General features: G+C 40.1%; 1 protein-coding gene across 4 annotated transcripts in view; it reads left to right on the top strand.

Moving 5' to 3' along the window:
* LOC124218071 (uncharacterized) overlaps positions 1 to 24,631 on the top strand; it is a 196,570-nt gene that overhangs the window by 72,069 nt on the left and 99,870 nt on the right. For 3 of the 4 annotated variants that reach the window (XM_046624456.2, XM_046624455.2, XM_046624454.2), the window contains one exon: positions 1,056 to 1,153. The exons of the other annotated variant lie outside the window; for it this stretch is intronic. In XM_046624456.2, the coding sequence (XP_046480412.1) occupies positions 1,057 to 1,153 (97 nt within the window). In that variant the 5' untranslated portion in view covers position 1,056. The remainder of the gene's footprint in view (positions 1 to 1,055; positions 1,154 to 24,631) is intronic. 4 annotated transcript variants of the gene reach the window in all.

The raw sequence follows: 24,631 nt of genomic DNA, 5'->3' as shown, positions 1-24,631 counted from the left end.
ATAACGTGTGCCCACATCGTCGGTCGGTTTCTCGTATTCTCTACGAATGTCCGCGAATAGTTGGCCTCCCCGCGTGATGGAACGACAAAAAAAAAAAAAAAACAACAGATCCTTCGGACATGTATCCCTTCCCGTCTCTCGTGGAGTTCGTACAAGCGCAACACTCATGCTTGCACGCTAGGATTTCAGGGGCTTTTGCAGGCGCTGCGATTAATGATAAGATAGTACGTACGGGCAGTGTTATACCGTCGTGTTGTGGTGGGTTACAGTAGGTCGTAGAAGTGACACGAAGTGTGTGAGACGCGGGGGAAAACTTCCCGATTCTTAATTAGTCACAACCAGCTTGTCACGGTGGCAGCGCCTGCCTCCCATGCTCGCACTGTACCTACATGCCGTAATTAGAATTTATTATTCTCCTAACCGGGTTTCGGTCGCCACACAAACCCTTTGTGTGACACACTCTTTCTCCGGGATCAAAAGCTGTTCTTATAAAATATGGTTAACCTGTGGTTTTTAGACCGAGATATGTAAACTGCTTGATTATGTCGCGTAGAAATATCACACTGTGGATCTCTTTGAGCATTCACGAAATTCGATCTTTGCCTTCTCCCTACCCGCCCGTAATTGTGAGAAACTTCAAAATACCCTATTAAACAACTTTTAGCCTCGAAAAGAGGGATGAAAAGGATCGTAAAGGGTCCGTTTTAACTGATTGTGAGTCGCTTGAAGTTTATACTGATGAATATAAAGAAGAGACGTGATTTTCCTGATAAAATTTAATCTTTTTTTGACGAAGATTCAGATTCAACCTCACCGTTTATATAATTACGATTATTTGATTATTGGCAAAGTGTGATGAAAACGTGAGAAAGAACCAATACGCTCATCACTCGTCGAAGTTGACTCATGCACTGTAGACTCCCTCGTCGAATAGGTGCAGCAATCGAAGATAATTACGAAAGAGAGGGAAAGAGAAATAGAAATGTTGGCGAACCGTTAAAAATGCAACCGGTAGTTATCAAGCTCTCTGAGAGTGTTTTGTACTTGTGTTTCAGGATGCAGGGATCGGCGCATCGTGAAGGGCATCGCAGGGCCCCGGCGCAGAAGCTGCTGCTGTCGATGCTACTGGCTGGTCTCCTACCCCTCGCAAACGGTGAGTCACTTTCGATGGTGTGTAATGCTGATCGCGAGGCAGGAAGGCAGGAAGGCCTCGGGTACTAGAAGCGGCAGCCGCCACCCCATTCGGCGAGTGGCGAGGGTAGTTTTCTGGGGATCGAAATTTCGCCTTGTAAGGAAGGGAGGGAGGAAATAATATCGGAAATAATAGAGAAACACCCGCGAACTCTTTGCGAAAAATCTTTTGCTTTCCGTGGACGCCCCGCTTGCAGTTTTATCGCAGTTTCAGAATGTACAGGTATGTGTATGTGTATATATATTCCGGTGGGTTTGTTGGTAATTTATTTACCCATAATACGTCAATGGGGCGAAATTTTGATCAAAGTTACTGCGTATAACAGACGGAGGGATGTATCGCGAGGGGATGATGGGATTTTTTTTTTCTCTTCTCTTTTTATCAAAAGGGAGTCGAAGGCATTGCGCATTCATTAATTTTCATATACCTATGAACGTGTTCGTTTTGCCTAACAATAATCGTAATAATGATGGTAATAATAATTCAAGTAAGCCTCTTACCAGCTACTTTCCTTTTCGCGTTTTTTTTTTTTTTTCGCCGATTTTAATACTCAGTATGGGGTGTGTACCCATAATCTCTACCTTATAGTCAGGGGAAACCATGCGGAAAGAAACGTTTTATACTCGTGAAAGATGTCGGGGAAGTGAGGTTTATGTCTTTAATTTATACAATCCCATTGTCACAATCTGTGGATCTTATGGTTTTCTTTTTTCGATATTATGAGGAATGTTGAAATACTGAAAATCATTCATCAAATCCGTGAGTATCGGTAAATTATTTTTCATGATGTTATTCCAATTTCCACTCACATGTTTTCGTTTATTGAGAACGCCACAGCTGAACCGAGTAGATTGCAATTTTATTTCATTCAATAAACGCTGCTATACTATCAATGATTAGGGTTTTTGTTGAATAATAATATTACCTTTCAATATTCTCTTGCGCGTCGTGTTGATCTTACACTCAATTCTCAAATTGAATTTCTTCGAGCAATTCCGCGAATCGTTTACCAAATTATATCGAAACTCGACGTAGATTCGTGACAAATACGGTATCGTCTTGACAGTTTGCGTCTACAGACCACGAGGCGAGAAACTTTGCGGAAATTGGCTTAATCAATCAGTGAGACAAAATTACTTCCCAACCGATAGGTACCGTAAATATTTACAGATTCTTTACGCGGTGTATTATACAGGCAACGCCATAGAATCATTGGAACGACTTGCGTCGAAATATAACCACATTCATCTCCGCTTAATCGAAGGAACGCTGAGAAGTCTAAATAAAACCTCTTTACACACACGCCGCATGTGTAACAACCGTGATGGCGATGATCTTAACAATATTAGACGGGGATGAATCCATTATAAAAAGAGATAATCTTCCATTTTTCCTGCACTTGATCCGATCAATCAATCCTGCGATACAGCTGTAGATATGATGTATTTTTTCACGCTGTTATATTCATAATCGGTGAAAGACGAGACGAGATGCAGTTCGGATCCCTCGGTACGCCAGTCAGTCAGTCGACCCTCCTACGCGCAACCCTGAATTCACCCCTTGCGTCCTTCGCATCGTATCCGTCTTCGTCTCTCCCCCCTTCCATCGGATGCCTGCGCCCCCAACTTTTCATTCGTATATATGTCGTGGGAGTGTAAATTAGATATGAGTATAAACGCATAATATTTCTAGTAAGAATTGAAAAGTTGGCAAGTGAAACAAAATAATGGTGGGGGAAGAAGTGTTAAATAAAAAAAAAAAAAAAAAACCGTGTAAGAAAAGAAAGATGTAATGGAAAAAACAACCGAAGCAGAAAGTTGAAAATGCAAAATATATACGACGACATCGCGAAGAGGATTAAATAACTTACTTCCGTTTAACGTCGACGTCTCGACTATATCTTGATATAAGCCGACACTCGTGCAGCGTCCGTGTCGAGATACAAGTACCTATGTATTATTTATACGTATAGGTAACTTGCAACTCCTGCAGATAGATACCCTTTCGCATCCGACCCTTGCACTGGGGCTGGGTCTGGGAAATGTGTATTATTTTTCCTCTCCTTCCACCCCGTTTCATCCCCTCGAATTACGTATAACGTGTGGGTGTCGGTTCATTGTGGCAGGCCAGTAGGCCACGGAGAAATTGTGCTTTCTGTTTTGCAAGAATTTCGCATTCCGTCTGTGGATATACAAATGCAAACCATGCACTGTATCGCCTTTCTTTGAAAACATACGTCTATTGTAGTAATGTTACAACGTCTGTGGGATGCGCACGTCTCTTAAGCACGTATGTATGCATGCGTGTATGTACGTCTCTTCGTATTTCTCTGCATTCGAACGAACCCTCGGCAGGAGTGCGCGAGGGAGATACGAGTCTAATCCTATGTTGACCTAGCGCAGTTAGATTGCGGCCGTAACGGCGAATTTATTCCGCACCGTAGGAACTACTTCGCTCTCGAATCGATCATCACCCAGAAATTCAGGGCATATTTTGTGTGTGTGTATGTGTGTGTGTGTGTACGGGTGCGCGCGCTGGTGCGTTTGATTGTAGTGTTTGTATTACGACACGAGACTTTTCCAAGATTTTTTTTTTAAATAGTGTTCCGCGATATTTCATGCCAACCCGGCTGTTGTATCAACTTTCAATGTTGACCATCTCTCTGTGGCTTTATTTGTGGAATTTTTAGTATTATTATAATTATAATTATTTTGTTTTACCTTTAACTTTTGAGACAGTTTTCCTTTTTCAGATAATCTGAAGAAAACTTCAATACCGTATGCCAAATAAGAATAAATTTCAACTACGCGTCCTTTTTACTTGTGGGGACAGTTTGATTCTGAAGAAAAAATATACATTTTTCTTTGTTTAGCAAGATTGAGTTGTTAAACAAAATGAGTTCATTTTCTACGAGGCACTATTTTCCAAATTTACATTCACTTTAGCATCAGGATTTCAAAAGATGAGTACGTTTTGCTGTATCACGGTTCACTCGATTCTAAACAATCCTAAACTTGCGAAATGATGATTTTTCCTCAACATGCATCTTCATAATTACGTTAGTAACCAACATATTTATACATGTATATTTATGAACAATTTGTCAATATTCATAAAATATCAATGTGGGATTAATTAACACTGAATGTTCACCACATGAATACAATTTTTCGAAGTTGTTTGAACCGCACATAGCTAACGGAAAATTAATTTTATTCGTGGAAATAACTGAGACGTTGTTTTCTACCATGGAATATTTGAGATGTGTTTTTTCGACGCCGAGAGGTAATCGAAACCAGCGAGTTTCCCTTAAAAAGTGAACGACGAAGTTTCAGGTGAAAACCGTGGCTTGAATTATTCAATACCTACTTTGAGTGCCAAGTTTCGAAAAGATTGCGCAACCCTCTCCTTGATCTGGAGAAAATCTTAAATTTTCATAGAATTTAAAACTCACTCGAGAGATGTGCACTCTTACAATTATTGACTGGTAAAATTCAGAGCTTGAAGTACTTCTTTGATTGTAACACATTTTCATTAACATTTTTGCTGTTATATTAAAACATTCCAATGTTACACACGTTTATAAGGCAGCTTGAACGACGTACCATCTGATCTGACGGGATATCGCGAGTATTCAACTTTGTAAAGAATGTGAAAAACGCGAAGCTGCGGCATGTATAACACGCGACTTCGTTAAAAGATCGCTGAGTTGCCGTCGTTGTCGGAGAGAAACTCGATTATATGTTTTCTCAGATCGACTGGTTGCGTGATACAGGTACGTTATGAATGTACGTCAGGTATTACATGGCGTATCTATCTTTGTTGCGTGTATAACAATCGGGCTGCAATTTAAAAACCAGTAAATTTCTCATAATGCTTTTACGATTTATCACGCTGTAATTCATCTGTCAGAATTGCTCATGGTTCCCGAAATTTGTAAGACCTGGGTAGGTACATGTTTCCCTACGTATAATATATAATTGTTGAAGAAATTGTGATATTCACATGCTTTCAACCTTTGTAACCTGTTGATAAAAGTAACCGCTTGCATAAAGGTAGACGTACAGACGCTTATGCAGTTTATGGTTAAGGCCATTAATACTCGACAATGTATTTCAGTTAGCAAGTTTCACTGTACGAAGCTAAAAAACCTTATTATAACGCTATCGTGCGCGACAGTCACGCTGCGGAAAGTTTGGCTATAGGACGCTAAAAAAAGAGAGAATTAAATTTTTTTTTTTTCATTTTTCGTCAAAGCTGAATAAATGTATACTTTGCGCATACCTACACCTAGCTTCAGGTCGTCTAGTTGGAAAAAAAATTTCAGTGCAATCTCACACCTCGATGATATTGTTTTCATCGATTTTTTTCTTCACTTTAGGTATTAACTCTCGGAAGGTGAGAAACAATTCTCTCGTCAGATTAATAAAGATTATAAAGATTATGAAATTACTTTTGAGTACAATTTCAATGTCGAATAACTTTTAAAGGAGTGAATTTCATGAAAAATGTTGAGAGACCTTTTTTGTAGAGCATCAAATTTCCCACAAAAATAATGGTTTGATCTATGAAAATATTGATTTTTCTGATAGTTACAAAAGTCAAAAATTCAAACAAAAATTTGAAAAAACAAATCAATGTTTAAGGCACGATTACAAGGAAACGGCTCGATCTACGTCAATTTAGTAAGAGAGCTTTTTTGTAGGAAATTTAATTTCCTTCAAAAATATGGATTGATAAAATTTTCAGATTGATAAATCACGGATTTTGGGTAAAAAAATGCGGTAACTGTTAAAAAATCAATAGCTGTAACGATACACGCCTTAATATTAATATTAAGGGCTCAAACTTTCAGGATAATTTTTATTTGTCGTCATGAACAATGTTTTTACAGTACCATTAAAGAAAAAATTCTTCGTTTTTTTGGCCCAGTCTAATAAAGATGTATTGTGTACATATACACATTTGTAATAAAATATCGTGCTGAACAACTTTTCGGTATTGAAAATTCTCTCGCTTCTGACTTTACTTGAATACCTGCGATACAAAGCGTTGCTGGTATGTGGATAAAACGAGGAGTTAATGTCAGTCTACCCTTTCTCAGACGTCTTCAGTTACGCAACTTGAACTCGGCTGTAATTCATTAATTTTGACACCCCCATTCGAAAAACGAAACTTTTCCTCCACGGGGTCAACTTGGCGACCTTTTACCTCTTTGTGCGTAGGATTCATCTCTTTTCCCTTATACTTGATTGTTACTCTCTTTTCCTCCTCTCGCTTTCTCCCTTCACAATCTTGTTACGTATTACGGATATTCCGGCCAAACTTTTGACCTTTACAAATCTTTCAATATTAAGAAATTTCATCGTGAGGCAAATTGACACGTGTATGATATCTACGTTACATTTTGTTACGAGTTTGGAGTTTTGTGTAGGAGTTTAAAATTTTTTTGTTTAGTTTTTCATTGAAAGGCATTATCTCGACCAGTTTTACGTACACATTCAAATCTTGTTAAAAATCACACTCGTTCACCGCGTTGTTGTTGTCTAATGTTTGAATCGTTGAAAAAACCAACGCGCTTCTGATGCAGCCTTTTTTTTGGTTTTTGGTTGTTGGCATTTTTCACGTCATTTTCTCAAAGTAAGACTCTTGCTGATTTACTATTGTGAAAACTTATCGTTATACGACGATTACGGGAGACCGTGACTTTATGTATGGTGAAATCGTCTGTTCTGATTATATCCGTCCACCGGTCGTCAAGGCTAGAGTCACGACTTTATATGGGTTCCTGTTTGTATTAGCAATTCCGTGCGCGTCTGAGAAAACGTCGTCCCGACGACTCGCGTCCCCCTTTCAACCCCCACCGACCGTTTTTCGTTCGTCCTTAACCCCGCCGAGGCGTCCGGCCATGTTTTCCTCTCGACTAAAGTAGTTTGTCAAGTCTCCGTGGTTCTCACATGCGGAGCAATTCTTTTTACACTCACAATCAGCCCTACACGTCCAGGCATTCGTTGGTCGGTTGGTAAAACCCGTATGCAGTGCAATGCAATGCAATCCGGATTCGAGGTGGAACGCGAGAAATATCGGGCGAGAGAGCGAGAAGTCGATTCGAAAGCCGATCGCTTGTATCTAAGGTATCTAATGCTTGTGCACCAGTATTCGAATGTCGATAGACCTGAACTTACAGTCAGCCAGGAATTTTATTCCGTTTTTCTGTGCAAATGTTGTATTTCATTCTGTGTTATTTAAAGTTTTACATTATATCTGTATTAAAATTATGCGACACAAATTTATCAGGTTTTCTTTACATTTCGTATTACGTATACGAATTGAATGTCAAATTTTTAAAACTAGACAAACACTTAAGTTTCCACATATGCAAAGGGCCGACGGAAAGATCCCGATGGCGACGGCAAGACTCGATCGTTCGTTTGTTTCTTCGTTCAAGAGTCAGATTTACTGCGGTGTCAAGGTGTTCGCCAGAGAAAGAAATATAGGAAAAGGGTGGGACCTTCATAAGGGGGGTCGAGGGGTACGAGTGCTCTTTGATTGTCGATATTTGTCTCACCCTCCTCCTCCCATAGCAGAAAATCTCTTTCCTCTCCTCTCCCCTGCTTTCCTCTCTCGCCTGCTGACCTCTTTGCCAAAAAATCCAGGGTTCCTGCAGGCTAGCTTCCACATCTCACTGAAAAGCTGGGGAAAGGACGAGAACGTCGCAAGACGCCGCTCGGTCTTTTCCTATTTCTCATTCTGTAGGATGGATGGCTGCCGATCCGCCTTCTCGGCTTCCCTCGTTATCTCTCTCTCTCTCTCTCTCTCTCTCTGTCGTATAATCCACGTGGACAATCATTCGAAAAGCAGATCGCGGTATTTGTATCCATTTGCCGTTATGGGTCAGACGGCTCCGAAGACTCAAGTTTAGGCCGTACCGACGGGAATAAATCGTCTCGTGCATATATTCTTGTGTGTAACAATTGTCACGCTGGATGAGATTTAATTCTCGCCGAGACGACGTTGCGTAGAAATATTTTCTTTCCCAGGATTTCCGACCTCTTTGTTTTCCTCGTAGTCGTGGATAACTCAGCGGGTTTCCTCGTCGCCTACACCCTTAATCTTCACTCTATCGTACGAATATGGATGCAGACGCCTGGCTATGACGACGTCAACGAAGAATATCCGGTACCCCGCAACGGCGTTGCCTGGCTAACGTCCCAAAATCTTGATTCAAAACTTTGTCTGGAACCACCGCGATTTCGTTAATCTATTGTATTTCCACCTCAAGCCAAACCAATCAGACATACAACGCGCTCGTGTATTCACATTATTTCTCGCAAGTTTTAGTTAACGGATCTGATGTATGAAACATCGCTTTGTCTGATATATGAAAACAGTTTGGTACGACGCGGGAATCGATTACGTACAGGGTTACAGATTCAGGGCGCTGCTTCTATTTATTTGTTCACAGACAATTATCATTCGTAGTTGAATAAGTTTAGGCTCAGTCTGACCCCAGTGTGGCAGCAGTGTGATTTCAGAAGGATGTGAAAAGTAAGGGTAAAGATTCGATCATGCTTTTAGTAATGACCGCAATTTTAATGTACTTGGTGAAAGGTTTTTGGGGGATTAATTTATTTCTATATTCCTTTGATTTTGTTTAGTACTCGGAAATCGAACCAGATGCATTTTAAATAACTCAATATAAATTACGATGAATTCATTATCATGGGGAGTTAGTTTTGTTTTGCAAATAGAGAAAAAAATTGCTTTTTTAGCCGTTTTATGTAATGAATTTCACTGTGATGATTATTATTTTTAGCACTCAAGCTCATATAGGGCCTGGTATACTTACGTTGAGATATTCTTAGGTTAAACTCGTAGTAATCAGAGTTTTTCCAGATGACAAGACGCTATAACGGCATTGGACTAAAATAGTTCGAATGTATGTTAATTAGACTGGGCCAAAAAAAACGAAGAATTTTTTTTTAATGGTACTGTAAACACATTGTTCATGACGAAAAATAAAAATTATCCTGAAAGTTTGAGCCCTTAATATCAATATTAAGGGGTGTATCGTTACAGTTATTGATTTTTTAACAGTGACCGCATTTTTTTACCCAAAATCCGTCAATTATCAATCTGAAAAATATCAACAATCCATATTTTTGAAGGAAATTAAATTTCCTACAAAAAAACTCTCTTACTAAATTGACGTAGATCGAGCCGTTTCCTTGTAATCGTGCCTTAAACATTGATTTGTTTTTTCAAATTTTTGTTTGAATTTTTGACTTTTGTAACTACCAGAAAAATCAATATTTTTTTTTATAGATCAAACCATTATTTTTGTGGGAAATTTGATGGTCTACAAAAAACGTCTCTTAACATTTTTCATGAAATTCACTCCTTTAAAAGTTATTCGACATTGAAATTGTATTCAAAAGTAATTTGTCAGTGTCTGCAAACTGCAAAATTGAGATGGTTAAAATTTGTCTGGCATCTATATCATATGCATGTCTGACGAACGATAAAAGATATTCTAATAACTTTGAAACGTTAAACTGAAACGATTCAAAATTAGAATCAAAGCTCGTGGTATCCTTGTTTCTGAATTATAGATATTTGTTTTTACTAATTCGTTATTTGTGTATTCCAATAACGCGGCATATTGACAAACGTGAGAAAGTTTCTCGGGGGTAAAGAAAAGCGTCCAATATTTCCGAGTCTTTGAGTCACCAATAAATATCGACTTATAAAGTTGGGAATCGGTCGGACACAAAAGCTTTAATCACCGTAATTGTGCCGAGTGACGTGAAGCGGCAGCATTGACGGAACCGCCGTTTATATTGATTAATTATCCATGTGTATAGTAAGTATACGTAAGGTTGTGAAAATTCCCCTCCGGAAAGAACATGCACCGACAGAGCACAATGGGTACGATTGCATGAGTAGGTGTAGGAAGATAGGAACGAATGAAGGAGGGTACGGCCACTGAGTGCAGTACAAGTCGAGTGGCCGCCGCGTGGTCCTGCAGAACCGTCCAGGCTGCAGCCCTTCGGCCGCGGCGGGAATCCCTAATGATTCCCGGGTATCTATAAATCATTGGATATACCTTCTACCTAATACCGGGATCCCGCCGCGACGGGGTGTAATATGTCGCCGAGTAGTAGAAAAGGTTGAGGAGGAAAGGTCAACGAAAAGCTCGTTAAAATCCACGCTCGGAGCTTTTAACGCCATTACGAACAACAACCCCATTAGGATTCGAACGCAACGCGGTCCGCGTATACTTCCGAATGCGATAACGGATAGGCTTCTCCGTTGTTCTGTATACCTCGCGATGTGCAGTGCGAGTACTGCGTGATATGCCCAGTTATGGGTTGGGCTGGGTTGGCTTGCTGGAGTATAAATCCGTACGGCCGGCTCTTTCGAACGTACAATTAATAGCGGTCTTTCCGTCCTCATATTCACCGACAGCTAGACAGCATCCCGTCGACAATGATGATAGGAACGACAATAACAACAACAACGATGATGATGATGATGATGATAATAATAGTCACAGGTCTTGTATCGCACACAGATACACCTACGTATGTCAATGCGAATGTACACACGTATGGTGTGTGCACCGCGCGCCATGGTGTTGCACGCATGTTTCCTAGCCCAAGTACATTTAGGTACGCTGCATGTTACGCGTACGTCTGCGTCGTTCCTAGCGGCCTTCACTTGACACCCTCCCCCCCCCCCCCCCCCCATTCCTCCTTTCGCCCCTATGAGCGATATTGACAGCAATATTGTTCCGTCATGGCAGAGTGATCGACGTCCGGTGGGTATAAATATGAGGGGATGACAAGAAAGAGAGAGAGAGAGAGAGAGAGAGAGGGAATTAGAGACGAGAGGGACCAATATTATTCGCATGCAGGGGTAGATTTTGGAATTTCATAATTTGCTGCGGTCAGATATAATTCTTGGGGTGACATATATGTGTACGTACGTATATAATATATATCGTTCCGTTTTTAATTAGCCGAAGTATTATATTCGGTTGTTCGACGGGGGACATGTTTAGAATATTTCTAGTAATATCTCGTGCTCATGTATACACCACCTATGTGCTCCAGACCGTGGAATTCCCCCGAAGGCCAATATGTATGGTATGCACGTGTATTTTTTGCCCCTCGCCTCCCACGTCAGCTCTTCTACAGGTATTGAGGATACGATGTATCATTAATTTATTGGTCAATTTGCGACATTTAATACATTATTGTGACTCAGGTGACTTGTTATATACGTAGTGTTGTACGTTATTTGTGCAAATATCCATTTTGTAAGTTTTTATTTCTTTTCTGCAACGGGACAATATTTTTCGCGGCAATGTCAATGCAGCACGATTTATGTAGGCACTTACATGCAAACTACGCAAATTGTTTTCGCAGCGACTTGCTGGCTTTTCAGCGTAATGGAATATTATGTAGGTATTATATGTATACACCGATGTGAAATGTGTACCTGTATTCTAATTCCATTTATTTGAACGTTTTTTGCAATATACTGTACATCGTGAAATTATATTTCGCAAGCCGCCCGCTTCTCTCTCATGAGCGAATTTATATCGCAAAATGTGCATTGGCGAAAATGTGTATAAAATAACGAAATATCGAGTAAACTTTTTATATTATATGCATGTATACGTATTGTATAATATGCACAGTGATATTAATTGGTGAAGAAATTCAATTGCACGAATGTATCAAAGTGTATTATCGAAATCCATTGCGAAGCATGTAGAATATGTGTAATATAATTTTTGTCAACATCGATTAACAAAAAATCATGCAATGCTCGGTTGACTGTGCTTGCAGCAGATTGAAATTATATTTAGCGTGTGTGTGTATGTGCGCATCAAAACCGATATCAATGGTTCATTGGATTATTTGGAAAATTAATATCCTATTAATATCGCCTGTTCAAATACATTTTCCGGATGACGAATGTAGAACTTGAAAATTTGATTTTGCACAAGTTTTGGTGCACACACCGAAAGGTGATTTATTTTATCGTCGTTAAAGGAACATTATAAAATTTCTTACCCTGAAATTACAAAGCGCCACCATTCACATTCACCATTCAACGTTAATGACGGCAAGGGTACGTTGTAAAAATTGCATCCAGATCGATGTCAAGAAGACAAACATGCACGCGCACGCGCAAACTTACACACACAAACTTACACACGCACACGCACGCGTCTATACTTCATCAAGATGTTCACGAGTAACCGTTAAGCTTGAACAATTTTTCAAGACTCGAGATGTCTAGTATAGCCATTTTAAGAACGGAAATGGTCGTAGTTTGAAACGTTTCGTACAACGAAAAGTGTATTCCGGATGTGACGTGATCGTTCCTTTAAATATCGTACGAATCAACGTCAGACCAAGTCTTTTTTCAGTGCAGCGGGTATTACAGGTACCTACAGATATTCATTCGCGATCAGCGTAATATATGCGTAGATCATTTTATGTGTAATTTAAGGCATTGCTCTATTATCATAAAAGTCATTTAATCTAACAATTTTACAACGTTGTACAGCGCAAAGAAAGATTTTCCCACGCACGCATACTCCTCGTCGCACAATGCGCATTGCACTAGTGCCGCTCTGCGTTTGAACCAAGAGAATTAGATGGGTAGAATACAAAGGGCTATACAATACTAATTGCGATCTGGGTACCCCGGTCGTCGTTACTCACAGATTGTTGCCATAAATCTTTCCTACATTGACGACTCTCTCTATATTGCTCCCACCGAGTATAACCCTGGTGAAAAAGAAGAAGAAGAAGAAGAAGAAGAAGAAGAAGAAGAAGATGTCGAATACTAGAGAGGCGGACGTAGGAAGGTCCCGGCTATCTACGGCAAAGTCAGTACGTGTATATATACACACATATATATCGAATGAGATCCACCGTGATTAGGCTGATAACCGTGTAACCGAGTTTGTCGACGGGACGTCTTCCACTGGTGCCGTCGTCACGTGGTGACGTGGACGTCAGCCAAAGGCCAGAACCATGCGGCATCCCCACACTCCTCCAACCCCCCGGTTAATGGAATATCGCGCTTATAGGCGAAACGCCGAGATCAAAGATCTGCCTTTTCTCTTCCTTATGTCCTTATTCTCATAGGATGTCGTTCGCCGACCCTGCCGAGTCGGTATCCGAGAAACAAAAAGGATACCCGAGGTGGTATCAATGTCGCCCCAATTATTGTTACGCAGCCGAGTTGGTGGAAAATCAAATCTTGTCTCAGGTTTGCAGCGTTCTCGTTATACTAGAAACAGTCACACGTAAACAACGATCTTTGAAGTGAGTGCATTTCTTTCCTTTGTTTCGTCTATTTCGGAATGTTTGTTTACTGTGACTTGTTGGATTTCTAAAGTGTTACCGATTGATTTCACCCAAATGCAATTGGCTTCATGTAACTTATTAAGGTAGATTTGAATGAATTTAAACGACTTGAATTGACTCGACGTAGCAAGCCAGCCTCCTAGTGTTGGTCGTATTAATTTTCGTATAAAAACTATCAGAACCGAGGGAGTCACAAGTATTATACAAAGAGAAGAAAAACAACCGTCAGATCCTGTATCGAGCAACTTGATATTGTGTGAATAAAAAAGAAAAAAAAAAAAGTTCCCTTTTCCGCGCCCTAATATTCCTATATATCAATAATACTTACAAGACATAGATTTCATGTAGTATACTCTGTTATACGCGGGTATAAAAATGACAATCATAGGTCCACGTTTGGTCGGTTTGGTGGGGGATATTTTCCATCGCCCCGCATGTGAACGCATGAAAGTATGCGACTATACATGTATACACACCTACCGATATACCAGGAGTGCCTAGTACCGTTGCTTCTGGTATACGAGCTGACAGCCAATACAACGTGACCCCATATCCGCCACCCCCTACGGCTACATTGCGCGAGCGCGTGGCGTATTGAGGAGTAGCGTATATACGCCTGTCGTATGCACACACACGCGCATAGTTTTTTTTTTTTTTTTTTACATGTGTGTAGGTGCGGGGTGGGCACTGCATACTTACCGTACACGTGGTGGTGGGTTGTTCGCTGGCTGTTTATACCCACACGGGGCTTGCGCGTTTCGTACGCCGCCGCGTTCCGCGTTCAGTGTTCCATGTTCCATGTTCCATGTTCCGTCCAGCCTTGCCGTGGATTCACATAATGGGCCTGTTACCCCATAACCATAAGCCTGTGCTACGGGCGATTAACCAGAATGGTAATTTTTAGGGGTGATTCTTGCCTTGCACAAACTTAATGCATGTGCGTATACACGGGGATACGCTTTGGCAAATAATGAAACTCCTGCGCGTAATATTATCGCGGTGGTTCGGTAAATCATACGTATTCTCATCACGCGTCTCTACGCAGCCAAAACATGTCGTTTGGTCAATTGAGCGCGACGATGGTTCGCTAATTAATGAGCTGGACGATTGATGGTTGAGGATAGAAAAATCTCCTTACAAGTTTTCGTCTGTTTTTCTTTTTTATATATACGTATTATCATGTTTCTTTGATGTTATTATTTTGTCAATAAATAAATTGTACGTACAATTTTGCGTGCGAGTGTATATTTAACAAAACAACGTATTGTACCCTGGTTGCAAACTTTTACTTTTACTGCATCTATTTTTTTTGTTTTATTTGCCAGTATTTCTACTCTACTTTAATTGTTTCGTGCCTAATCATACTGCCAAGAAAAAACATTCCACGTTGCTGTTCCTCAACAATATTTGCCTGTACAAACCAATGTACGATTTTTAGAACGCTTCGCTTAAGGAAAGGAGAATGCCTTTTGCAATCGATATATGCAATGTTATCGGTATATAGATGTTGTAGGTATAGAGCTGCTTTTTGGATTTTGTTCGCGCTTGAAGTATAATTGTTCTGAACTTTGACGAGAGATTCCGCATTGAAACGAAAAATCAGCTTCCTGGAAGCTTAAAAAAAGTTTTCAACAAGTACCCGGCCGTTATTTCCGCTCCGCGTCTCCGTTCCGAGAGTTAATTTTTGCTCGATTAATTCGAGAAGAAAACGGAGAAGAAAATCACATCAGCGGGGAATTAAAAACAGAGTAAAAAAGTATCAAGTATGAATATGATCGAGAAGATCAACCCAAAAGATCAAAGTCTAAAGGTATTTATTCGCTCTTCGTTTATTACCGAGGAAACAAAAGAAAACGGAAATGTTGAAACAAGGGGAAAAAGTTCAAAGCGTCGACGGTAGATGTACGTATGAAAATTACGTCGTCGTTGAAACAAGTGAATTGGATTGAATTAACTTCGTTCAAGTCTCTGTACGTTTACGATATTTCAGTACCCTGTGATTAACATTCATATTAATTTTTCATCACAAATTCCAACTTTCCTAAGTCGATGATTTTCGATGGCTAAAAGAGTAGAAGTGGAAAAGATGAATGGAAAATATATGACGATGAAGAAGACGATGGAATGTAAATTTATTCACTGCATTTGTTCGGTTTTATTTGGATACAACAATTTTGTCTTCAGTTCGCTCGTTTAATTCCATTGGCTCGTTTCTTTTTAACAATGAAAAACGACTACCCCAAGTTATACAACCAATACAAGCATACCTTCCCTATTTCGTGTCCACCGGCATTCGAACTGATTCTCTGTTTCTGTATCTCTTCTTCCCATTTCTGTCCTTATACGGGATTAGAATCGGCTCTCTTGGATGCACCAAATAAAACTAATGGACGCAATAAATCTCCGGGAAAAGAACATCGCCTTAAATCCCGGCCAAATCGGTTCCTCTCTTCTCTGGTATTGCTTGCGCGTATATATACATGTTGGTATAAGTATATATATATATATATATATATATATATATATATATATATATACCGACTTATACAGGAGTAAAAAGGTGTATTTTTATACCTTAGACGGAAGGAGGATTTTCTGTTGCTACACTTTTTATACCAACTTTCTTTCTCTCCTTTCTCCCTGTTTCCATTGTCATTCTCTGTATGTTTCTATCTGTGGATCTGATTTTTTGTCGACATTATGTGCTTCACCCTCTATCGCATTGACCAGGTTAAAGCGAGGGTTTTTATTAATATAATAAATCATGTGATCAGCCAAATCGCTCGGCAGTAGTCATGGCCTGTAAAATTGACGAGTAAATAGCCAGAAATAACAAGAGGCATATATATATATTAATTTATAATTATATCATGATCGGTACAAAACATCTTTTCAAGATTTTTATTACCTTACCTGTTTCTAAACATTGCAAAAAGGAGCTTGTTTTATGACTATAAATAAAATTTGATTTCACCAATTTTTATCTTCTTCAACTTAACGAGATATTTTATCTGAGAAATTTTGACAGCAGTTGAGTAGGTATTTAATTTTTTACAGTGTTTTCTCTTACAAAATGCGAATGCAAGGTGGAAACTGGTATTTTCGTTTTCTTCAATATTCTCGAAATTTTTAATACCACAATCGCAGCGACGACGAGATCATCACGTATCGCTGCCTTCGTGTGTAACATAAATTAATGCTTTATTTTACTTATTTTTTTCCCGTAATTTGTTTCACAGTGTTTTTATTAGCAGCAGGTTTTAATTGGACGATGGTTGAATTGTGTAAGTGCATATACCTGTAAGGCACATCACGCTGCACGATGGAAATGCTAAACCGTTGACGGTGGGATAGAATTACCGAGTGAATCGTGACGTGGCGTGTGTGCGCGTGCCTGTATGTGTGATTATTTTCATTTTGTTTTTCACCATCGTTGTTGCTTTTTTCCCTCCCGATATTTTTTTCAATTTTTTTTTTTTTTTTCTTATCCGTCCATTTCCTCTTATTCTTTTATAGTTCGAATTTCAAACCCTCGTTAGCATAGATGGCTGGATGCTTACCTGAACGTCCGGGAAGCGGCGTGTTCATTAAATGCCCGATGTACACGGGGATATTAGTTGGTCAGTCGGTCGGTTCGTTGGTTAGGTCACGCGATGATGAAACAATGAGAAATGAACCTCGAGATAATCCTCCGTCTAAATCTTCGTAATCAGTCCTCATACATTCCCTTATATTCTGTATCACGGTTCTCATACTCGTTTTCTTTAATCTTCTCCGTCCTGTTCGTTAATAATTGCGTATAGGTACAGTTTCGTTTGCCGTTGTCGTATAATGATCGAGACTATTTATTTTCAATATCGAATCGATACCTGGGGAGTTGGTTACCCGTTTGTACGTCGGTTCGCTGCGCGGCGGGATACCTCGTTTCAATAAATAAGCATTTACATTTTTATCTAAAACTCTTGTCTGTACGAAGACACGCGGTTTAGGCAAGGTGAAACGACCCGACCGAAATGCCTCTCTCTATAGACGATAAAAGTCAACGGGGAAACAATTAGAAGAATTTAAGACTTTTCCCTGCCTTGGCGACTCGCGTATCCCTGTATCCTTCTTTCCGTCTTTCTTCCCTCTACTCAGCTCCTTTGCATCCGTGTAACATATACCGAACGTCAAAGATAGATAATATATCGCGTTGCCGAGCTGTGACTAGGCCCACCCTTCGCATTACATGTAGGTATGTATATATGTATAGGTCTGTACACTTTCTTCCGCGTCCTCGACGGTTTAGGGACTTTAGGGTTTAACGTGTTTAGTTAAAAGCTTTCGCGCCTCGCTAAGCGTGTTTTGTCTTTCTTTCGATGCTCCGGCTGCTCTGCAGTTCCACTTGGATAGATGCAGCTTTATACTACTCTGCAACAGCTGCGATTGCGATTTCACGATTTTGGACGAATTCCATATTTCTGATTCGTATACTGATCAGCCCGACCGAAGTTTTAGACAGTGATAAGTAATTTGAAATCTTCCGGAATTTGGAACGATTTTTTGCACTTTGGTTAAATACGCGATGACTTGTACAATGATTTTAATCATTGCGAATTTAAAATATTTTATGCTGATTTTCAGTTATTTCAGACCAATCCATGTTTCTTTTATTTGTTCCTAGAAGCTTCGCGCGATGTCAAGCAGGTTGCCATAACATTGTGTCTTATTGTTAGACAGTAACGATTTTAGAGTCAATCAGCCGGCTCGAATATCGCTTAGTCGAAAAATAAATGGTTAATAAAGTCGATAGGTACGTATAATGTAAAGCTTGTTAAAACAAAAAATCCACTGAATTCTCCTCGTATAGGAAAATCGGCAAATTCGTTTGATAGAAAATAACTATGAAAAATTCAATTAAACACCGCATGCCGTCGCCCCAAATCATTCTCGTTCCGCTCCCTTAAAGGCGAGATTTTCTATCCCTCCCCCTCGGCCAGAGATTTTTTTTTTCCTGCTACCCCCAAGGGTTGGAGGGATAGGCGGAAGCCGGAGGAACGGTAGTGTTGTTGAATCGTCAGTTACTTACGCTGGTTTGCCTCTAACTCTGTGTAAACAGGTTGGAACTGCCCCCCCACCCCTCCCAGCCTAAAAAGCTTAGAGGGCGTACAGTTTCTGCAAGGATCGGAAAAACTTTTTAGGCGTTTTTCTTCCTTTCTTTCTCGCTTCGAGAAATCGAGTTGTTTTCTTTAAAGAACCAATAAGGGATCCCCACTTTGTGCTCAGCTCCTCTCTCACCGCCTGACAGCCGCCGCCGCCGCCGCCACACTCTTCTGGAATTCTCTTTCTGCTGTTTGCGCGTCTAACCAAATACCGAATTACGTCTCTCCGCCTTCCTACTTTCGGATCGGCGGGGATTCCTCCTCACTCACGATCCATTATTGCCTTCTTTCGCCTTAGGCCTTGTCCTTGTCCACACCGCTGTATATTGCAGCTTGACATGGAATTTTTTTCTCTGCCTTTTCGAGCTTTCGACGACAGAATTTTTCATCCCCGAATTGTTCTTCCGTTGGAAATAAAATGTGGAAAAAAAGACAATAAAAATAAATAAAACAGAAAACAAGAAAGCAAACGGAAATTTTTCTTCGATTCTTCTCGGTGCTTGCAGCCCTCCGGCAATCATAATCTCCCATCCAATTTCATTCTCACGGATAAATGAATAGCCTTTTTAGACAAAAGCTTTCAACACTAAGCTTGTATAAATTGATGTAACACTTACGAGGAAGCGATCGAGTGCCGATAGTCGTGATACTTTTTTTCCGTCTTTCTTTAAGCTTCTAACCTTATCGTGGTTTACGTGTGTTTTCAAATTTCATTCTCCTCTATCTTCTCCGCACCCTTTCGTGTCTCTCGTTTATTTTTACCTCTACCCGATTACCTAATCCTTTTATACTCGGCTTAAGTTTTAACGATTTAGCAAATTTGCTACGATATCTTTTTTTTTTTATTTCTATTATTATTTTGTATGAAAATAATAAAAGTTTTTTTTTTTTTTTTACATTTTTCTGAAATTATTTCCGATGCACGTTATTTGGCGTGTAATACATAAATGACCTTCTCGTATTCATCAATCACTGTTTTTGTAATCATGTTTGCCTTTTTTTTTTACTCTCCCTTTCAGCGATTGTACGATAATAGCTGGTTTAGGTGTATTTTAAACATATACGTTTCGAAGGTATTGCACACGCCAACAAATTCCGGTTCAGAATTCGTTAGAAACAAACGGACGGATGGAGACGGACAAAGCTTTGTTCCCGGTACATTTCTCGGTTGTCTAAGTTGTACATACGGAATCGAATCGAATCGCGGGTTCCCTTTGATCAGTAATCGGGGACTCGGTGTAGCGGCAGGTATGCCGACAGTTCTTTATTCCTTGTCCTTCTTTATTTTTATTTTCCGTTTCCTTTTACCTTCTTCCAAACACGCGTAAGGAAAAAAAATCCCCCGTTGAAGTATAACTGCGAAATCGGCAGGGACCAAAAGTGTGACCTGAATATTTTCTGCTTCACATATACACACATAGATATGTTTGGAATTCCATTTATCGCTTACATGTGTACATCGATCGACATTTTATTCACCTCTGAGGTACACACACACACACGTACGCGCGCATATGTATGTTTGTCAACGCAAATGTAATTTTCTAAGTCCCTAAATCGGTCGGAGATATTAAGATTTTGAGAAAGCATCATAGATAGGACTTGGCGCAGTGATCGTATCGGTGAAAGATAATTGGATTCGAAAAAAATCGGATCGATAGGTTGAAACTTGCTAATCGCAGACGCGACTCATCTCTAATTTCTAAAACGATTCTGATTGAGCAAAAGAATTTTAGCGATATTGAAAATTTCGGGCGTGCAGCTCTCTTTCTTTCTTTCTTTTTTTTTTTTTTTTCTTTCTTTCGTTCTCTCTCGAGCTGCGATTACAATTCCTTTGATCGAATGGAAACGATGGGATCTGTCAGCGAGCTATCAATCAAGAAAAAAGCACGCGGCCCGACGCAGTTCAGGGCGTGATTCGACTGGCCAACCATGCCAAAGTGACAGCGGTCCATTAAATCACATTTGGCTTGACGTCTTGTTCCAAATGCCTGTCATCGCTACTCCAGGTTGACTGTTTTCAACAGCTCGGCAATGAGATCCGTAAGTGAAACGGAAATCGAGACTATTCCGTATACGTTTAGGTACCTATAAAAATATATATTTATATTTATACTGCCAGACACGTGTGTGTCCGTAGTCGAAATTCATTCCGTCTCGAGTTCTCTACACGTATGTCATTTTCTATCGATCAGATGAAACATGTGACTTACAATTTAAACTCACGAAAAACTACAACTCGGAAGAGCCTAAAAACAAAAACGTAACGAATTCATGATTTCACCGCTGGCATCAAAGCTGATTAACTGCAATTTTGTTTCATATGTCCATTTTCTCAACGTGTAATTTTCACTGTCTCATGTATGTTAAAGAAAATGAAATTATCCTGCGATTGGAATTTTTTTTTTTTTTTTGTTACCAGGGTCAATTAAAAAAACAAATATACAAAATGCATGTTATTTAGTTACAATCCATCATTATAATTCACACAGTGTTTTTTTTTAACAACTAACAGAGAGGCGAGGCAAATATGTGTCAGAAATTTATAAAAAAATTAATTCGACTTTGCGAAATTTGTCAAACATTATGCTGTTACAGAATATTTGGAAGTCATCGGTTTCGAATTTTCGTTCTAAAGTTGAAAAGATGTTCTTTCACATAAATTCAACTCGACTAACTTCAGCTGCAGTTTATAAACTTTTGCTGCACCGTTTATTTCTTTTTTTGAGGAGAGACTTGGACACTAAAATTTTCAAGATTTATTAAAAGCCAGAAGAAACAGTTGCATTATACAAAGTGAATCTTGAGTTCTCCGATGCTCCGTTTCTAATACTTATACACGACACCTTCACGCCATGTTTTATAGGATTAAAAAAAACCTCATCGTTTTACGTCTATTATTCAAATGAGTTGTCGGTAAGTGGATTGAGGCGTCTCTCCTAGACTCTGAAGTAGAAATCTTTGCCGCGCGTTACCTATCAATTCTTAGAATATCTCGAGTAGGGTTCAATCAGACTAAAGTCAAGTAGAACTTTAAACGTCGTCAAAGAAGACGAGGGAAAAAATCGACGAAATATTTTTCCTTAAAATTTTTATTCTGAAATTTCCTTTTCATACAATATACCCGCAATATGCGTCGTTTTTTTTTTTCACTTCATACTACTCCACGTTAAAATTTGCCAAATATAATCCGGTACTTATCAGTACAGCCGCAGCATCGGTACAAGCGTTTTTTTTTTTTTTTTTTTTTTTTTTTTTTTTTTTTTTTTTTTTTTTTTTTTGTAAAATTGCTAATTTGACATTTCGACAAGTTATAATTCTCACCAAGCTAAACGACTCTTTTCCTTGATGAAAATACACCCTCAGATCCAAGTATGTACTACCTATGACACTTGTCGCAGCTGGGATGTCGGGGAGAACAAAGAGCATGCGAGGACCGGGCGGGAGGGGGTTGATAGAAGGCGAAAACGCCGTCGTCGCGGGGATCGGTTGGTGGTGGAGGGCCGGGTGGTGGGGGGGGGGGGGGGGGGTAGGTAGGTACGAGAGTTGAAAGTCGACGCGTGGAATTCAGACAGCTCCGTCACCTCGGTCGAGTCTTGAACCCTCCCGTCGCGGCGTCCCGGTCACCCAGTGACGCCTCGAGGGCTGCGAGAGAGAGAGAGCGAGAGAGAGAGAGAGAGAGAGAGAGAGGGACCCTCGGGTCGGAGTAGGTTAAGGGTAGCCGAGACCCTTTCTAGCTTGCAGCTTCCAGCTTCTAGCTTCCCTCCTTTCCCGCCTCCGTTTCTCTGGGGCAGAGGCGTCGGTCGATATAGTAAAGTATGTGACGCTGCTTGGTGCTGCCCGACCGAGGATCTGGAGGTTTTTAGTTCCTGCAGAGAGTCTGCGGCCAAAGGGAGAGGGTGAGGGAAAAGAGGAGAGACCGCAACGCGGTGTTACGTAGGCACGGAGAAACACGCGGTAAACCAGGCAACAAAGCGGGAAATTTTATGAAAAATTAAACGAGTTTTGAATGTAGGCTGAATTGGTAAGAAGAGGAAAAAAAAGGAAACCTCGGCAGAAAGTAATCTCACTATTCGCACATCGTTTGAACGATTAAAAATGAATTCAACTTATTTGAAGTCTAAAAGTTCTAAAAGCGAAAAATATGTGAAGTTCGAAAATGAGGTATACTTTGACAATTCTGACAGAGAGAGAGAGAGAGAGAGAGAGAGATGCGACATTTTGGGAGATGGTGAGGTTTGCAAAGTTGATGTTCCCGGAACCCCGGCATAGCCGAGGAACGAAGCGACCGCGTCTCATCGTTATACTTGACGTGCTGTATCTTTTTGTTTCAAATTTCAAGGATCGCGAACTTACGGAGAGTGATTTTCGACCGTGAAGCCTCGACCTATCCGCCCTCCACGTTTCTGGTTACACGTTGCTTCGTTACCGAAACTGTACATGTGACGCGACATAGTGATCGCGGGACTATTTTCTCGGGCTTACTTGCCCGCCTAATAAGATTAGAAGATCTTCTTAGTTTTCACGCGCCTCTCCATTTCCTCGCTTTATCAAGTTTCATCATACTTCAGTGCGCAGGTATTCTATATTCAACGTTTCGCTAGCGCGTGGCTATCTTGATTTTTGATTTTCTTTACCCTCGACTCGCCATCTACTGCCAGACCATGCTTATATCACCTTTGTGCCAAGAACCTGTGCAGGAGAAAATAAAGATACGGATCTGCAGCTTGACTCGCTTTTTAGGTATACCTGCGTATTTCTTACATTCGTCTCTCTTTTTTTAAGTTTTACTTTTTTGCATCTCATATTGAACCGTATGTAGTGTATACACATCCTAGAACAACCTATACGGCTGTTTTTTCGAAAGCTTTTTTTTTCCCTTGGTAATATTTGTATCGACTTTACTGAATTTGTTGATTTTCGATATGCTTGAAATGTTGAGTGGCACGTTTTTTCACTGATAACTTGTAAAGCAGACTTCGGTATTCCGTCTGTAATGTGTTTTTTAAAACGCTATCCCCCTCTTATTGTTGGTCGTATAATTCGAGTTATTGAGTGAAGATAATTTGTAACTTTTTTGTTGAATGACGTTTTAGGAGAAAATTCTTTTAAATGAATAACAAATTCTTTGCAATTGGTCGGTACATGTATACGAAAAGTATTCGCAACCGCTATGAGCGAACTGCTCAAACTTTTGGGTAACTTCGTCGTCAAAAATCCGAAGAAAACAGCTTACATATAATTTCGTCGTGCATTTACAGAAAGTAAAGCTCACTTCGGCGATGAGACGAGAGGCGAAAAACTGCGTCGTTCGAATCGACGAGTCTGCAGACTACGTCAAACGGAATGAAACGCGTGAAGATTTTAACAAAATGATTTTTTCGACGGTGCGTAATTTTGATCCGTTTGCTAGCTGGCGTTTCATCGGCGGCTTACAATTAGCGCTATCATACGTTTTTATAGAAATTATTATGGTATTTGGCTCGAGCCGATTAAATTTCATTCCCTGCCATTGTTAGCGTAATAATCCTATTCCGTCGTTATTCTCAGTCCTCTCTGTCCCCCTCTTTTTCACCAAAGATGTACTTGTTGTTAGTTAGCAGTTGCTCGAAACGCACAGTCACAACTGCAACACCAGCGTCGCGTCCAGTGTTCATCGGGGAAAGCTGCAGCCTTTCATCAGTGTGCGGTACCAACGTGATCAGGTTATTTCGACAAATCAAAGCTGAGTAGGACCGGGGTCAGTTATAACATGGCGAATATCTCTCGAAGTGTGGTAAATTCGTTCGTATCCCGGTAACATACGAAGTGTGTAACAAGTTCCAATTGGCTTATCGGTACGCCGCACTTCACCGCGGGACGCAGACGCGTTTAGAGTAGTGAATTGATATTTTCGGGCCCAAAGT

The sequence above is a fragment of the Neodiprion pinetum genome, chromosome 4 (assembly GCF_021155775.2).
Source record: "Neodiprion pinetum isolate iyNeoPine1 chromosome 4, iyNeoPine1.2, whole genome shotgun sequence".
NCBI lineage: Eukaryota > Metazoa > Arthropoda > Insecta > Hymenoptera > Diprionidae > Neodiprion > Neodiprion pinetum.
Note: the sequence above shows the minus strand (reverse complement) of the source record. Positions and strands in the feature narration are given on the sequence as shown.